The sequence below is a fragment of the Urocitellus parryii genome, chromosome 7 (assembly GCF_045843805.1).
Source record: "Urocitellus parryii isolate mUroPar1 chromosome 7, mUroPar1.hap1, whole genome shotgun sequence".
Lineage (NCBI taxonomy): Eukaryota > Metazoa > Chordata > Mammalia > Rodentia > Sciuridae > Urocitellus > Urocitellus parryii.
In genome coordinates, this window is record NC_135537.1 from 37,548,668 (window position 1) to 37,565,673 (window position 17,006).

A 17,006-nucleotide genomic window follows, 5' to 3' on the forward strand; every position below is an offset into this window, starting at 1 on the left:
GTGGGAAGCGTGGGCAGTTAGTTATACTTCAAACAGCTTCACAAGATGTTTGGGATGTATCGTTGAGAAATTTAGAGAAATGAATCAAATTAGACTGGGAAAACGCAGTAAAGGCAGGCGAAGAGCATAGTCCCGGGCTAGCGACCCTTAACAGTTTGGAGCGCCTTTTCTAGCACCCACCGCCTCTTTCTTGGCTCCATTGGCTGTATGGCTAGACCCTTCCCCCTTCCGCCCCGCCCCTGCCCACTCTCCCAGTCCCGGCCCCGCCCATGATCAGCCCTCGCCCCGCCCACCCTCCCTGGGCCGCAGCCGGCTCCGCCCACCCTCCGCGGCGCGGCGCGGCGGGGCGGGTGAGGAGGAGCAGCGCTCCCGAGCGGGGGGAGATCCGCCTCCGAGTTACAGGAAAGTTGGTCCTAGTTTTGGGAGTTTCCCTCGGGCTCGGCCGGCCGGTGCCCCGGCTCCTTTCCTCCCTCCGGCCTTTGTAGTCTCTCTTTCTGCTTCGGGCCGCCATGGAGCAGCCGCCAGCGCCTAAGAGGTAACGAACGCGGGGAGCGGGGAGAAGGAGGGAAGGACGCTGGGCGGGGGTAGCTAGGCCCGGTCCTGTGGCGACCCTCTCCCGCCCGGATCCTGGCGCGATTAGGGTCCCGAGGCAGTCTGAGTGCTCGGCCGCGTGGGTCCCGGAGGCTAAGGGGCCCGAGGGGTCCGAGGCTCGCCTCCCCTCCCCTCCCCCGTGGCCAGCGGGGCCTGGCGGGCGTGGAGAGTTGTGTGGGCAGCGCCGGGCTTCGCGCGGCCCGACCTTGGGGCGGTTAGGGTTTTCCCTGCAGGCAACTTCACGGAGCCTGACCTAAAACGAGGAAATTAATTGGTCTTCTTACAACCATGTCCTTTTTCTTGTCAAACGTTCTTCATGATGTTACATTTATTTTCTATTTTGAGATATAGGGTTATTTGCAGTTTAAGGAATAAGTATTAATAGCTAAACTGTGTAAAACTCACTGTGGATATAGTGCACTGACAGGTGTTCTTCTCCTTACCCCCTCAAGTTCAGAAGAGTTTATGCATGCAAGACAGCAGGAATCTTAAATTAGAACCCCTTCCCCATATAGTTTTGCTTGTAAAAATAGTGATGCTTTGATATGGTATTTATTGTTAGTTTACATTTGATGTTTGATATATTGAAAATGTAAGAGGTGGGGGAACAAAGTAGACGTTTGAACTTTTACATTTGCAATGATCTTAGGAGGCTAAATCAATGTTGTTCATGGATATAAGTTCATAATGTGCATCCCTGCTCCCCAGGAATTAAACAACTAATTGTTTGATGGTGTATAAAACATTTGGTTTTTAATTTATAAAATAAGTATACTAATCTTTCTCCCAGAGAGTGCTGTTGTGAAGATTAAAGAGCTCATGTGCTTTGATACCTAAATAGATGAAAAGTGTTGAATTCACAAACATGGAATAATTAAAAAGGTAGGGACTTTGGGGCCTATTGTGAATTGTGTGACTAGTTACCTGAGCCTTAAAGCCTGGAAACCATCTGTTCAAGTGAGAAAAGGAGGGTGTGGAGAGGTTCCAAAAGGACCTCCTGTCAAGAGCTGTGAAAGCAAGTCAATAGAGATCTATTGAGCAAAATTTTGTAAGGTGTCTATCTTCTGGTACTCACTGTGTACTTAGTTTTGATACTATTGAAGAAAATCAGGAACTTTTTTTTTTTTCTTTCTCTCTGCTTTGGAAGTACTGTTAGGGGGCACTGCTGACATAATGCCATAGGCCAACTTGAACAACTTTGCGGTTGAAGTAGAATCTCTCTGTATTGATTAGCTCTGTGTGAGTTATCAGAGTGATGGAGCACTTGCCTCCCATGTGTGAGGCACTGGGTTCAATCCCCAGCATCACATAAAAATAAATAAATAAAAGAAAAGTATTGTGTCCATCTACAACTTTAAAAAAAAAAGGAATCCATTGTCTTACCACTACTGGAGGAGTTAGGGGAAGGTGTGAGTATTTTATGCTTTTCAAATTGGTGATTGTTCATTTAACAGGCTTATTTTTAACTCTCTTCATAGATTTATTTTGACCTAGAAAGGCATTTCTTGTTAGTGTTTTTTTGCTTTTTTTCTTCCCTAAGAGGCAGGGTCTCACCATGTTGCCCAGCCTATGCTTGAACTCTGGGGCTCATGTGATCCTCCTGCCAAAGCCATCTGAGTAACTGAGACTACAGGTGAAACTAAGCCCCCAGCTCAAGCACACATTTTTGAGGAACAAAACATGTGTGATATTAATCCATTTTATTTGAATATCTCTTAAAAATTTCATAGCATTTTCATATTATAATATTTTATCCTCCTGACAACCCCATGGAGTAGGTTGAATTATAGGCAGTAATCCTGTTTTATAACTGAGTAACAGAGTTTGCCACATGGAAGGCTATGACATGAATTACTGACAGTGAGTTTTTGGGTTGCCCCTATTGATCATTACCTCCTAATAGTAAAGCATAATTACCATTTTTGAGGTCATATTGTTTTCCACGAAATTTATACAGTAACGTGCTACCTAACAATGGGACTTGTTTGTAGAAATTCATTGTTTGGTGATTTTGTTGTGCAAATATAGAGTGTAAAGCTATGTAGATGGCTGTAATGTCATTATGCACTGTAGTGTGTGTGGTCTTGAAATGTGGCTGTGTGGCACATGACAGTAAATACATTCTTTTGTTGAATCATCTTAAGAAATAGTGATCCTGGCTCTGTCACTTACTATGTTCTAAATTTAAATTTCCTCATCTGTAGAATATGGGGGATTAATAATGAGGTCACAGTGAAGTACTTAGCATAGTACTTCATAATATGTTCAATAATGTTAGTTGTTAACTTGTATTTTGCTTATTAAATGAGACTCAGAGAGGTTAAATAATTCGGTTAAGTAGAGAAGGTGGCAAAACCCTGAATCTGATTGTGAAGGCTGTATAATCTTATTGTTGTACAGTGATACCTTTTTTGAAGCTTTCTTAACATTCAGTAATGTAGTGGTCATCTATGTCTGCCATTTCTTGGTTTCCTTTGCTTATTCTCTTCTTAATCTCTCTAAGAGTGCTATTTAGCGTTTCTGCCTTGAGTAGTACTTCCTTAGTGTTCAGACACTTTTACATGGTCATATCTGTGTTGCAGCAACTGCTGCTGCTCAGTTGGCATTTTTGCCTTCCACGCCATTCATTCCCAAGATTTTCAGCAATGACTTCTAACTGAGCACTTTAGTTCAGTGGTTTTCCAAAATATTTTAACAGAAACATTTTAATAACAGAAAAGCTCTGAAGAGTAGAGACAGTGCTCCAAGATCCTGGTTCCTAATCCCTTATTTCTTTTCCTTTTTTGTTGTTCTATAGAACCTCCTAATGTACTACACAGTTTGCTTTATTTTATCCTGCAGGTTGCTTCTGATTATTTTGCTAAAACATTACTTCAGTTATACTACACCTTTCTTTGGGATTAGAGAAACACTTGTCTACTTAGTATCCAAAGCCTCTATCACTTGATCTCCCCTTTAGCCTTCAGTTACTCTTCTCCAAGGTGAATCTGTCCTCATAAACTTAACCCAGTTATTCTTTATTTAGGTTATAGGCTATGAGTACTCCTAATTTTGCCTTTGATTATTCTTAAAAGTTCTTAGGGTCTCCCCCCACCCCCAATCTGTTCTATTTCTTCAAGGCCTGCTTCATAAAGTATCTTTTTGAGTACTTTCTAGCCTGAGCTATTTCTCTATATTCCTAATATACTCATTCGATTATATGACATCTTCCTGTTCTTTTTTTTTTTAAGAGAGAGTAAGAGAGAGAGAGAGAGAATTTTTTAATATTTATTTTTTTTTAGTTTTCGGCGGACACAACATCTTTGTATGTGGTGCTGAGAATCGAACCCTGGCCGCATGCATGCCAGGCGAGCGTGCTACCCCTTGAGCCACATCCCCAGCTCCCTTCCTGTTCTTTTTTATTATTAAATTTTGGGCCTCCAGAAGACAATGGGGACTAATTTGATTTTTTTCTTTATAGTTGGACAGCATACCTTTATTTTATTTGTTTATTTTTATGTGGTGCTGAGGATTGAACCCAGTGCCTCACACGTCCAAGGCAAGCCCTCTACCATTGAGCTACAGCCCCAGCCCATGGGGACTAATTTATAAACATATATCACACCCTCCAACTTAAGAGAGACAATATTTCCAATATATTTGAAGCCCCCTGTGTAAAAAATCTCTTCTCAAATATATTCCCTTCCCATTCCCAAAAGGGTGATTATAGTTCTGAATTGGGTATATGTCCTTCCTATACCTGTTTTTATATTTTTAGCATACACATACACACATCAAACATATCACACACATATACACATATCTAGTGTTAATCTCAGCTTCATCACTGATTTGAAATTTGCTTCTTTGGGTATCATTCTTCTCTGGGAGTTGAAAATTGTGGGGTTAAGAATTATGACTCAAAGAGTTCTAGACAATCTGAAAGGCACCTCTCACCCTCTCTATTCATTGATTTGGTTTCTCTGATAAGACTTGTGTAAAACATGATTAATACCCTTGTCACTGACTTGACCGCCAGACTGACTTAGAATCCCAGCTTTCCTTAACAGGTCTGTTATAGAAATCTTCAGAAGCATGAGAACTCTGATTACTAGCAGGTATGTAATTGTATAAAATGTTCTGCAAAAAGAGATAGAATATTGTTGACTAAAGAAATACACTTTCCCAGATAGGTCTTGTTCCTCAACTAGATTATAAGATTAGTAGTTATTTATTAAAACTTGTCAATTAAAGTATAGTTGGAAGAGAGTTGGTGTTGGTATGAAATAGTGAAAACACTGGAAGGATAATAATAGAATAAGTTATTGAAGCACATGCTCAAGACAGATGAGGAAAGTTCTTTGATTTAAGTTATAGTTAGATTCTGTGTGTGTTTTTTTTAAAGTACTTTGGGGGAAGTTGAAGACTGAAGTTAAAATGTTAGGGTTTCAGTCAGAATATATTCATGTACCACAGGGCACTGTGGTACATACCTATACTACCAGTGACCTGAGAGCCTGGGGCAGGAGGATCACAAGTATGAGGCCCACATTGGCAACCTAGTAAGACCCTGTCTTTAAAAACAATGAAGAAGAAGAAGAGCAGGGATGCAGCTCAGTTGTAGAGTGCCCCTGGGTTCATTTCCCAGTATTGCAAAGAACATTAACACAAATAAAAGGTGAAGGTAAGAAAAATATAAGGGCAGATGTTTCTATGAATAGATGGATTATCAGTGAGACGATGATAATGGAATGAAAAAGAAAGGTAAAATGATGAATATATAGGAGAATAACATAGAAAGTCTTAATGTACTTCTTAATATGAAGAGCCTCATTAGCCTGTAGCATCTGTAGCATTGATCCTAGGCCTGGAATTAGAAAAATAGATGACAGAGAACTCTCATCTCTCAGGATTTGAATTGGGTGGGACAAAGCAGCAAACCAACCAACTAGATAGTAGAATATTAGGAATATCATGAAAATAACTGCAATGAAAAGAGGGGGTGGACTTCATTTTATGTCCACTTTACTAATTTATATGTCCTTGGAGTGTTGGAAGGTAAATTCTTCTGCGTTTATTGTTGGAGAGATTCACCAGTTGAAGAGCTGAAGTTGTCTTTGAGAAGATGAACTCTTAAGAACTCTTAAAAAAACAACACAGCCATGCCTGTACCCAGTGGGTGGGGAGGCTGAGTCAGGAGAATTGCCAATTCAAAGTCAGCCTCAGGAATGGTGAGTTGCTAAGCAACTCAGTGAGACCCTGTTTCTAAATAAAACACAAAATAGGACTGGGGATGTGGCTCAGTGGTCAAGTACCCCTGAGTTCAATCTCTGGTATCAACAAAACAAAACAAAACACAAAAACAGCACTCTATGGGAAGTTTCTAATTTTATATCATTCACTTTACCTTTTTTTTTATGTTGCTGGACATTGAACTCTGGGTTTTACACATGCTAAGCACACCTTTACCAGTGTTATACACCCCCAGCCTGGAAGTTTCCAACTTTAGAGGCAGACAAGTAGATATAATGTCTAAAGTAGTCTAAGGAGAAAAGAACACAGCAAACAGGAACATCTCTTTAACAGTTGTTAGAGAGATGGTCTGCTGCAGTCCGGCTGCAGCAAAATAACCGGGGGGTGACGAATAATTTGTGTTAGTTGATACAGCAGGAGTGGAAGCCGTTTATTGTAGGGCAACAGAGCTATTTATACATTTTGCACAGCTTATCTTAATTAGCATAAACTAGATACATCAATCAACCAATAAGGAATCTCCACACTTAATGGCTCGCTTTTGTTACTTCTCAAACCACTCCCTCTGACATTTTGCCAGGCACCATCCAGACTTGTTTACGAACTCTAACATTTCCCTGGCAAAATACCAGGTGTTATTTTTGACTTATTTATAGACCTTAACAATGGTCCTTAAAGCATATGCTCTCTTTAGGTTTTGGTGGTTAATTTAGGATGATGTCAGCTCCAATAAAATCGATTTAGGCCCTTTCAAGGGGAATAGTCAATGACATTTCCTTGTTGGAGAGAGGGACTATGGCAGTGAAATCTGGAGCCATTCTAGGTGAGCAGTCTTCATTTGTACTTTAAGACAGTTGAGAAATTTGTGTTGACTGTAGGCAATGATTAATTAATTTATTATTCATTCAGGGGACAAGATATAGAATGTACGAATATTGAAGAATTTGTAAGAAATGTAAAGAAAGATAATACATATGAAACAAACTAGGTTAAAATTAGCTTTTCTGAAATAATATAAGCACTTATTCCAGAAAGCTTTAATAATGCAAGGTTTGTTTGGATTGTAACGGAAACATGAGTGCTTAGAATTTGTGAAGAATTTCATTTTTTGGTTTTTAAAAAATTCCACTGCAATGGAATTTTCTCTAATTGAACTAGAATTTATCTCTAGTTGAACTAGATATTGTCACTTCAGGCCATTGTATATTAGTGGATTTCAAAAAACATTTTTTAAACAGATACTGAGACTCAGTACAGAGCTACATATATACTACTCAAATAGAAGTTTCATGAAATGTGTTTTCTATTTGGTTTCAGTAAAAAAATAATGATCATGATCCACTAAATTATTTTCATGACCCACTGATGGGTTGTGATTTGTAGTTTGAAAAAATATAATGTGTGTATGTATTAGTGACAGAAAATTGATTTTATTTTCATCTTTATTCTGATGCTTAATATAGGTGATGGCATTACCAAAGAAGTCCAGAAAGGTGTTAGTTACTGTATCCATGCATAAAGATTCTACAAAGGAAAGAGGTGAAGGAGAGAGAGGAAACTCATATTTTAAAATGATAGTATTTGGAATACTTCATATTGTCTCAAAGTATGGAAAAATTAGAAATGATTATCTGTGATGTCTGAAAGGTATTTTAAATTTTTTTTGTAGTTGTAGATGGACAGCATGCCTTTATTTTATTTGTTTATTTTTATTGGTGCTGAGGATTGAACCCAGTGCCTCACACATGCTAGGCGAGTGCTCTGACACTGAGCTACAGCTCCAGCTCCTGAAGTTTTTTTTAAAATTATTTTATTAGTTAGTTGTTGGTGGACCTTTATTTATTTTTATGTGGTGCTGAGGATCAAACCCAGTGCCTCACACATGCTAGGCAAGTGCTCTACCACAGAGCTACAACTCCAGCCCTGATATCTGACAGTTTATAGAGGAAAATGTAAAGTATGAAGGTTACTTTGAGGCAAAGGCTCTTAGAGAGTATACTGACCCCCTGCACTGGAATGTACAACTGTAATTATGATGCCCTCAATTTTTGACTCTCTATCAATTTCAGCTTCTCTAACTCCCAAAGGTCTTTCCATTTTCTTCTAAAGAGAAAATTTATCCTTTCTGATAAAACCTTTCTTTTATCTTAAGCTTTACTTTGAGCTTCTTTTTTTGTTGTGATTTTATTTGAATTGCCTCATATGTTAGGATTGTTCTAATTTCAAGAAGGCTTTAGCTCATAGAATAAATATTCTATATGTGAAATGTTTTATCATAACTTTTTCTGGAGTCTCAAGTTGAATAAATGGAAAGATGCATATGTAAATATGAATATTTAAAGTAATTTTTTGTTACATGCTATGAATATTAAAGTTCAGATTTCCTTGAATTTCTTTTTTAAAAAAATTATTTATTTTTTAGTTTTAGGTGGACATAATATCTTTATTTTATTTTTATGTGGTGCTGCAGGTCAAACCCAGTGCCTCACGCATGCCAGGCGCGCATGCTACCACTTGAGCCACATCCCAGCCCCAGATTACCTTGAATTTCTGAGAGTTCATCGAAGGTTATATCTTGAAAAATGACTTCATGAAATGAGAATTACTGAAAGTTGTTAACATGATAATTAGTATAAGTAGTATTGTATTGGACTCTAAATTAGTCTATAGATTTATATGATACGAGGCATCTTAATAAAGAGGTGAATTAAGCAAAATTTTCCGATGTTTCCAGCTATTATTATATATATGTACATACCACTTCTTTGATACATACTTTTTTTTTTTTTTTAGTACCAGGGATTGAACCCAGGGGGGCTTAACCACTTAGCCACATGACCCCCCCCCCTTTTTTTTAAAGATTACCTTTTTAGTTGTAGATGGACACAATGTCTTTATTTTGTTTATTTATTTTTTAATATGGTGCTGAGGATCGAACCCAGTGCCTCCCACATGCTCGGCAAGTGTTCTACCACTGAGCCACAACCCCAGCCCCCCCAACCCTTTTAAAATATTTAAACAAAACAGGGGATCTTTGCTTTCATAGAACATACACTCTAGTTGGAGTGTGGGCTGTGAGAGATTAAAAGTAGCAAGTACTGATAGAGAAAAAATGGCAAAACCTTTTTAATAGGACAGTTGGAGGAGGCTTCTTTGAGGAGATGATATTTAAGCTGCTACATGACATTGAGAAATTGTCCGTGATGTGAGGAGCCAGAATACTGGAGAGGTATTCTAGTCAGAGAAAAATCCATGAGAATGACTAGAGGGGCAAAGAGCTTACTGTGTGGGAGAAATTGAAATGAGGCCATTGTGGCTGGGTGCAGAATGTGGCTATAGATGAGGTTAGAAAGATGGGCAGAGAGTCAGTGATACAGGGGATGGAAAGGAATTTGGATTTGTCAGATTGCCATGGGCTCTCATTAAAGGGGTTTAAGCAGGATTTTAAACAATTTGTATTAAAACATTTTTTTTTTTAGTCGTGGATGGACATGATGTCTTTATTTTATTTATTTTTTTGTGGTGCTGAGGATAGAACTCAGTGCCTCATACGTGCTAGGCAAGTGCTCTGCCACTGGGCCATAACCTCAGCCCAGCAATTTGTATTTTAAAACGATCATTATGGTTGATTTGATTGGAGTAGATTGTAGAGGGTTAAGAGTTAAGTCAGAAATGAAGACTACTGCAAGAATTCATGTTTAGAGATGGTGGTATCAGTGGAGGTGGAGAGAAGTGGACAGATTTAAGTTATGTTTTCAAGTTAGAAATGAAGGATTAGCTGAAAGGAATGATGAAGAAAGAAGAATCAATCCTGGCTCTGATGTTTTGGGTTTGAGCAACTTGGGATTGGGTTTGAACAATTTTGGGTGAAGACTAAAAGAGGAACAGGCTTGAATTTTCTTCCTTGGAATTCTATACTTTCAGGAAAGTGATTCTTAATTGGTCCAAAATGTCATATTAGGTGGTTCCTTTAGAAGAAGTGGGTAGGGAGGAAATAATGAACACTAACTTCTATTTTTTTTAATCTCTTGCTTTCACCAGGTTAAAAAATGGGAACCATACCTAGACTTTGTTAGGTATTGAAATGTTCAGATGTGTTGGCTGTGATCTGCAGGTTTTTTTTTTTAACATTTTTACATAGAAATATAAAATATCAGCATAAAAATGCATGGCTTGGTGAATTATAAGACAGAACCTTTGTAATCACCAGTCAGGTTAAGAAATAAAACTCGTTTCACTCCCTAGAAGTCTCTTCTGTGTTCTCTGTCACCATCACAACCATTTTTCTCACAAGTAAAACATTATTCTGGTTTTCATAAGTAATAACCTAAATATGTATTGCTAGATACTCTAGGTAAGCCTTGGTAAAAAGTAGTTTTGATATGAATTATCACTTTTAATGTTTAGATTAGCCCTCTATAGTTTTTCTTTTCCTTGTTTAAGAACTCAGGTTGGTTGAACTGTGGTTTCTCACAATCTGCGTTTTGCCGATTGCTTATTCAAGGTTTGGTTCAACATATTCCTTTGTCCTCTTCTTTTCTGTAGATGGGCAGCTGGAACCAGAGATGGATGAAACTCAAATTCGATCCCTTAGGCATTGTTAGAGGTGGGGTTTGGCAAGACAGTAGGAACCTTTTAATATTAAATGGTTTCTCTTTTTTGTGTGTGTGAGGTTAGCAGCTATTAATGATTAGTAATTATTTAATTCATTGAATGTTGCAAAATGGTGAACTTCTAAATGCATCCTTTTATTATGAATGTTTTTGTAAAGTCATTTCCCTTCACTTTCTATTTGATTATCCAGAAGTGTCATTTATAAAGGAAAGACAGGATAAATGCTTATTTCTTTCCCATTATTTATCAGTTTTCAAGATAATGAATGAATTCCCTCTCTTCCAAAGGGGATCGCTCTTCTCTTTTAAATGTCATTATGAAGCTAATGAATTTTTATCTGTTGTGATTACTGTTATTGAAACTCAAAATCGCCCATCTTTGGTCCATGGGAGTTTTTTCAGGAGAGAACACTACCCTACTGGTCTTTGATAGTTTCCTTGCTGCCTGCTGTGATAAGATACCAGGACTTATTTTGTACGTTTCATGTTCCAGATCCAGAAGCAACCAAGTCTCCAAGAAGCCTGAGTTTCTTTTAGTGAGAAATACTATTTCAAGACCCTAACCTGGGGGCTGGGGTTGTGGCTCAGCGGTAGAGTGCTTGCCTAGCATGTGCGAGCGAGGTCCTGGGCTCAATCCTCAGCACCACATGAAAATAAATAAATAAAAGGTGTTGTGTCCAACTACAACTAAAAAATAAATATATATATATTTTAAAAAGACCCTTACCTGGGTACTGAGAGCCTGTTACTTTTAGTAGCTTTTAATTCATATGTAGGAGAACTGATAATTCTTTCAAACTGTGGGATAATCTGTTAAAAAGAGTGACAGCACTGTTTTGAGTTCCTTTCTCTGGTTAATATCTCCATTACACCTTTATTTTTAAGTTTGAGTTAGAAATTAAGTGTGAGTAGAGTGAAATTATGTAGCAAATTATTCATGTTCTACTTATTTACTCTTTAACCTATTTCTTTCTCATTTTTTTTGGTGGTACTAGAGATTGAACCCAGGGACATGCTCTGCTACTGAGCTACACCCTCAGCCCTTTTTATTTTATATTTTGAGTCTGGGTCTTGCACCAAGGCTGACTTTGAACTTGTGATCTTACTGCCTCTTTAATCTCTGGGATTATGGGCATGTGTCACTGCGCCCAGCACTTTCTCAGTTTTGTTTGAGGCGACCTAGTGTCTTCTTTTCTTAAACGAAAAAGATATAGAAAATAATACACCACCACTTTCCATGAAGCCAGATTTCAGGCCTTATTTTTTTAGGTAGAACATTTCATCTTTCTTGTCATTGTATACATAAAAATATCTGTGTACAAACAAAGAAAATGTCAAGGGAAATTGAAGACTGCTTTATAAATCTACTCCGAAGTGTTAAATGAGAAATTGTAGAATTTAAATGTCAAATATTGTGCCTTTAGTTTTGATGTTAGCCCCTCTTGTCTTTTTTTTTTTAATGTGTGTGTGTGTGTGTGTGTGTGTGTGCCTTGAATAAATAAAATTAAGTATTTATCTGGGTAACACAGTTGGTAATTTCCATTTTCAGTGTCTTATATAACAATAGAGGAAAGAGACCTGGGTTGAATCCCCAGTACTATCAACAAAATAAACAACAAGAAATAAGAATCAGATTGAGCAAGAAATTCCATAAAATTCCAGTGGGAATTAAAAATAAATGTACTAGTTAATGCTTGAAAAAAAATTTTTTGAGGGGCTGGGGTTGTGGCTCAGCAGTAGAGTGTTCACCTACCACATGTGAGGCTCTGGGTTTGATCCTCAGCACCACATATAAATAAATAAAGGCGTTGTATCCAACTACAACTAAAAAAAAAGCCCATGAAATTCCCAAGGGTTTTTTTTTTTTTTTTAATTGTCATTTGGAGCATTACCTATATGGGACTCATGGTATTTCCAAAGTTAATTGGAATTTCAGAGGCTATTTATACCTGTATAAATATAACAGTGTTACATTTATAATAGTTATTTTTTAATTTTTTGGGTACCAATGATAGAACTCAGGGGCATTGGACCACTGAGCTACATCCCTAGCCCTATTTTGTATTTTATTTAGAGACAGGGCCTCACTGAGTTGCTTGGTGCCTTGCTGTTGCTGAGGCTGGCTTTGAACACATGATCCTCCTGCCTCAGCCTCCTGAGCTGCTAGGCCATGTTTAATATTTTAAGGGTTCCCGTACTGTTTTCAACATTAGTTCCCACTAGCAATACAGAAGAGCTCCAAGTGTTCCATATATTTACCAGCACTTTCTATTTTCTGGGTTGGTTTATTTGTTTCTAATGAAAGCTATCATAAAGAGTATGAAACGATATCTCATTGTGGATTTGATTTCCATTTCTTTATTGGTTGGTCTTGTAGGGCTACTTTTTAATAAACTACAGGTTACTTGAACATGAGTATCTGATACTGTGACAGTTACTCTGGTAACTGAGATTACTGCTGGGTAGTGTATTTCTTGACATCTATTGAGATTTATTACATAATTTTTCCCCCTTAATTCTGTTAATGTGATGAATTATATTTACTGATTTGTGTGTATTTAACCATCCTTTCATCCCTAGAGTAAAACCTACTTGTTTATGGTATAAAAATCTTATTAATGTGTTGTTAAGCACAATTTATTAATATTTTATTGGTCTGTAATTTTCTTTCCTTGATGTGTCCATATCTGGTTTTGGTGTGTGATAGATATTGGCTTTAGAGAATTTGGAAGTGTTCCCTCCCTTTTTATTTTGTGTAATAATTTGAGGATTATTGATAGTACTTATTCAAAGGATTGGTAGAATTCAGTTGAGAATCCATCTTATTCTGGGCTTTTCTTTGTTGGAAGGCTTCTTGTTCCTACTTGTGTTTCAACATTTTACTGGTTGTTTAAGTTTTCTATGTCCTCTTGATTCAGTTTTGGCAGATAACATTTGTCTAGAAATTTATCCATTTCTTCTAGGTTTTCCAATTCATTTGAGTATACACTTTCAAAAAAGTCCCTAATGATCTGCTGAATTTCTTAGATGTCTGTGATGATTTCTCCTCTTTCATCTCTAATTATTTTGGTTTTTCTCCCTTTTTCTTTTTGTTTGTTTGGTCAAGGGCTTATCAATAGTGTTTATCTTTTCAAATAATCTAATCTTTGTTTCATCAATCCCTTGTATTTTTTTTCAAATTCTTAAATTTATTGATTCTGCTTCTCATCTTAATTCTTTCCTTCCTTCTACTGGTTTTGGAATTGGCTTGTACTTCTTCTTTTTAAAAAAATATTTATTTTTTTATTTTAGGTGGGCACAATATCTTCACTTTATTTTTATGTGGTGTGGAGAATCGAACCCAGCAAGCGTGCTACCACTTGAGCCACATCCCCAGCCCCCCCTGTACTTCTTTCTTAAGGGTCTTGAGATTTCATGAGTAGGTTTTTATTTGGGATCTGATTTTCTTATATAGCCATCATTCATTTCTATAAACTTTCCTCTTAGAACTACCTTCAGTAGTGTCCCAGTGGTTCTGGTATGTTGTATCACTGTTCATATTTGGGTCAAAGAATTTTTAAATTTCTCCCTTGATTTCTTCTCTTGCCCATTCATCATTCAAAAGAGTATTGTTCAAATTTCTGTGTGTTTATATAGTTTTGGTAGGTTTTTTTGGTGTTGATTTCTAATTTCATTTCATTATGATCTGGTAAGATGCAAGGAATTCTATCTTTTTTTTAGTGTTTGCTAAGAGTTGCTTTGTGGCAAAAAATATTGTCTGTTTTGGAGAAGGTTCCATGTGCCTCTGAGAAGAAAATGTATTCCCTGTTGTTGGATGAAATATTCTATTGATGTCTGTTAGGTCCATTTGCTTTATAGTATTTTTGAGTCCAAAGAGTCTTTACTGAGTTTATGTTTGTGTGACTTATCTAATAATGAGAGAGGTGTGTTGAAACCAGTTTTGTACTGGGGTCTATCTGGGACTTCCTTTGAGTACTTTCTCTTTTATGTGATTAGTTTATGTACATTTGGGGCATAAATATTTATTATTCTTGGATTATTCCCTTCACAAATATGAAGGGACCTTCTTTGTCTCTTATTAATTTTGGTGTGAAATATGCTTTGTTAGATATGAGCTATTCCTGCTTGTTTCCAGGCTCCACTTGCATAGTATATTAATTTCCATCTTTTCACTCTTAGCCTGTGACTGTCTTTGCCTGTAAGGTGTATTTCTTGCAAACAGCATATAGTTGGGTGTTACATTTTAATCCATTCTTCCAGTCTGTGTCTTTTAATTGGAGAGTTGAGATCATTTACTTTCAGTGTTATTATGGAGAGATGCCATTTTGATTTACACATTGTGTTTAATTTGGTGCTGTTTTTCATTTGCTTAGGTAATATTCAAATGAGATTTGTTCTTTTGTGAGCTCTGAGGTTTGCTTTTTATTTCTTCTGTGTGCAATATTTGTTTAAGTTCTGTAGTGCTGCTTAGTAGTCATGAATTCTTTTAGGTTTTGCTTATTTTGGAAGGTTTCTATTTCATCTTCAATTTTTGAATGATACTGTGCTGGTTATAGCAGTCTTACTTGACAGTTATTTTCTTTTAGGTCTTGGAACACATTGTTCCAAGCCCTTTTGGCTAGTAGAGTTTGTTTTGAGAAATCAGTAGACTCTGATTGGCTTGTTTCTAAATGTGACTTGATGTTTTTTTCTCTTGAGGCTTTTAAAAATCTATCCTTTTGTATGTTAGGCATTTTAATTATAATGTGTCATGGAGAGGTTCTTTTTTGATCTTGTCTATTTGAATGCCTCCTGTGTCTGAATGTTCCTTTCACTCTGAAGGTTGGGAAAATCATCTATTATTATTTCCATAAGGAGTTTATCCATTTCATCAGTTCCAGAGATTCTTAAATTCGGTCTTTTCATGTTTTCCCAGAATTCTTGTATATTATTATCATGGTTACTTTTTTTTCCCTTAATACTGTCATTGTTAATACATCCAGTTCAAGGCCGATCACTTTGTCTTCTAGTTCTGAGATTCTGTCTTTAGCATGGCCTACTCTATTAGACTTTAAACCGAACCTTTACTTCGATTTATTGTTTCTTTCATTTCCAATATTTGTTTGGTTCTTTTTTAATATTTCTATCTCCTTATTGAATTTATCCTTCATATTCTGTACTAACTTAATTCCTTCAGTTTTTTTTGTGTTCTCTTGTAATTTGTTGATCATTATTTTTGAATTCCTTATCTGATATTTTATCCACTTTAATATTTTTTGGGGTCATTTGCTGGTGAATTATGGCCTTTAGAAATTGTTGTGTTAGCTTTCTTTTTCATATTTCTTGTATTCATGTGTTGGGTTTTATGCATTTGTTGGAAGAGATTCTCTTCCACTCTTATGTGTGGGCCTTTTTAGGGCACAGTATTTAATTGCTGAAGTGTTCTAGAGTGATATGTAAAAGGTGAGTGACTCACCCAAGACGGAGATTCCACCAAGAGATTTTATTGGGGGGCTGCCTGAAGGGGAAGAAAAGGAGAGGCAGAGAGAGGAGAGGAGGAGGGCAGAGAATAGAGAAAGAGAGCAGAGAGAGGAGGGAAAGAAGATGAAGAGGGCAGAGAGCGCTTTGGCTTGAGAAGAGTTGGGTAGGCGATGTGGCGGGTGCTGATTGGCAGGGTGACTCAGGAAAGGGCGAGCAGACACTTGGACACTGTGTCCCATGGGGATTGGTTGAGAACACTTTTGAATTTGGCGCTCTTCAGCTTGGAGCTCTTCGGACAAGAGGGGGAGGGGGTAAGGGATTACGTGATGTTCTTCTCGGGAGTCAGAGACTTAACTTTAGCGGGAAGTCTCCCACACACCCAACAATATGGAGGGAGATCCGGTCATAGGTGTGGTGTCTACTGCTTCTGTGTTATTTCTCTGTTTTTGCTATAGCAATGAATGTCGGTACGTGGGACCAGGGCCCCGCTCCCAGGTGTTTTAACTTGGGGCTGGTAGTTAGTTTGGATTTTTTGTGTCTTGTATTCTTTGTATTAAAGTATAGCTGAAGATTATCATTAATTTGTGTTTGGAGCAAGGTGTACTGTCTTTTGGTTGAGTTTAGTTCAGAGTTTCTACCCTGTGAACTTACAGTGTCCTCATAGTACCTCACAGAATAGGGAGAAACAAACAGTAATATCAATGCAAATAATATACAACATTAAATACTTGGTTCCTACTGTGACATCCACAATGTTAACTGCTACAAAACTCAGAAATGGTAGGGTCAGCAGTTGCCATCAGCAAACACAAAAAGTAACCATGATATCTGACATTAAAGCAAACATCAGGTGTCAACTATGGCTTCCACAGCAGTAATAACTGCAACACTATTAATGGTGGGGACCAGTGTTATATAAGCCAATTAATGCTAAAAGATGGTAAGAACATAATTAATAGAAAAGTGATAGGAAGGTAGAAAAGAGTTTCCAGTTTCAAAAAGTGAACTGAGAATTCAGAAGAAATGTAGGATCTGATGGTCATAAGAAAAGACAAGAAAGAAGTAACAAAGTGAAAGAACCTAGAATTTGACTATTAGCAGAGGAAAAGA

At 37.3% G+C, this 17,006-nt stretch overlaps 1 protein-coding gene across 3 annotated transcripts in view; it reads left to right on the forward strand.

Annotated features, from left to right (window-relative positions):
• The first annotated feature begins 356 nt into the window (after positions 1–356).
• Positions 357–17,006, forward strand: part of Stk3 (serine/threonine kinase 3) — a 284,170-nt gene continuing 267,520 nt past the window's right edge. For all 3 annotated transcript variants that reach the window (XM_026384024.2, XM_077800961.1, XM_026384033.2), the window contains exon 1: positions 357–535. In XM_026384024.2, coding sequence (XP_026239809.1) covers positions 510–535 — 26 coding nt within the window. In that variant the 5' untranslated portion in view covers positions 357–509. The remainder of the gene's footprint in view (positions 536–17,006) is intronic.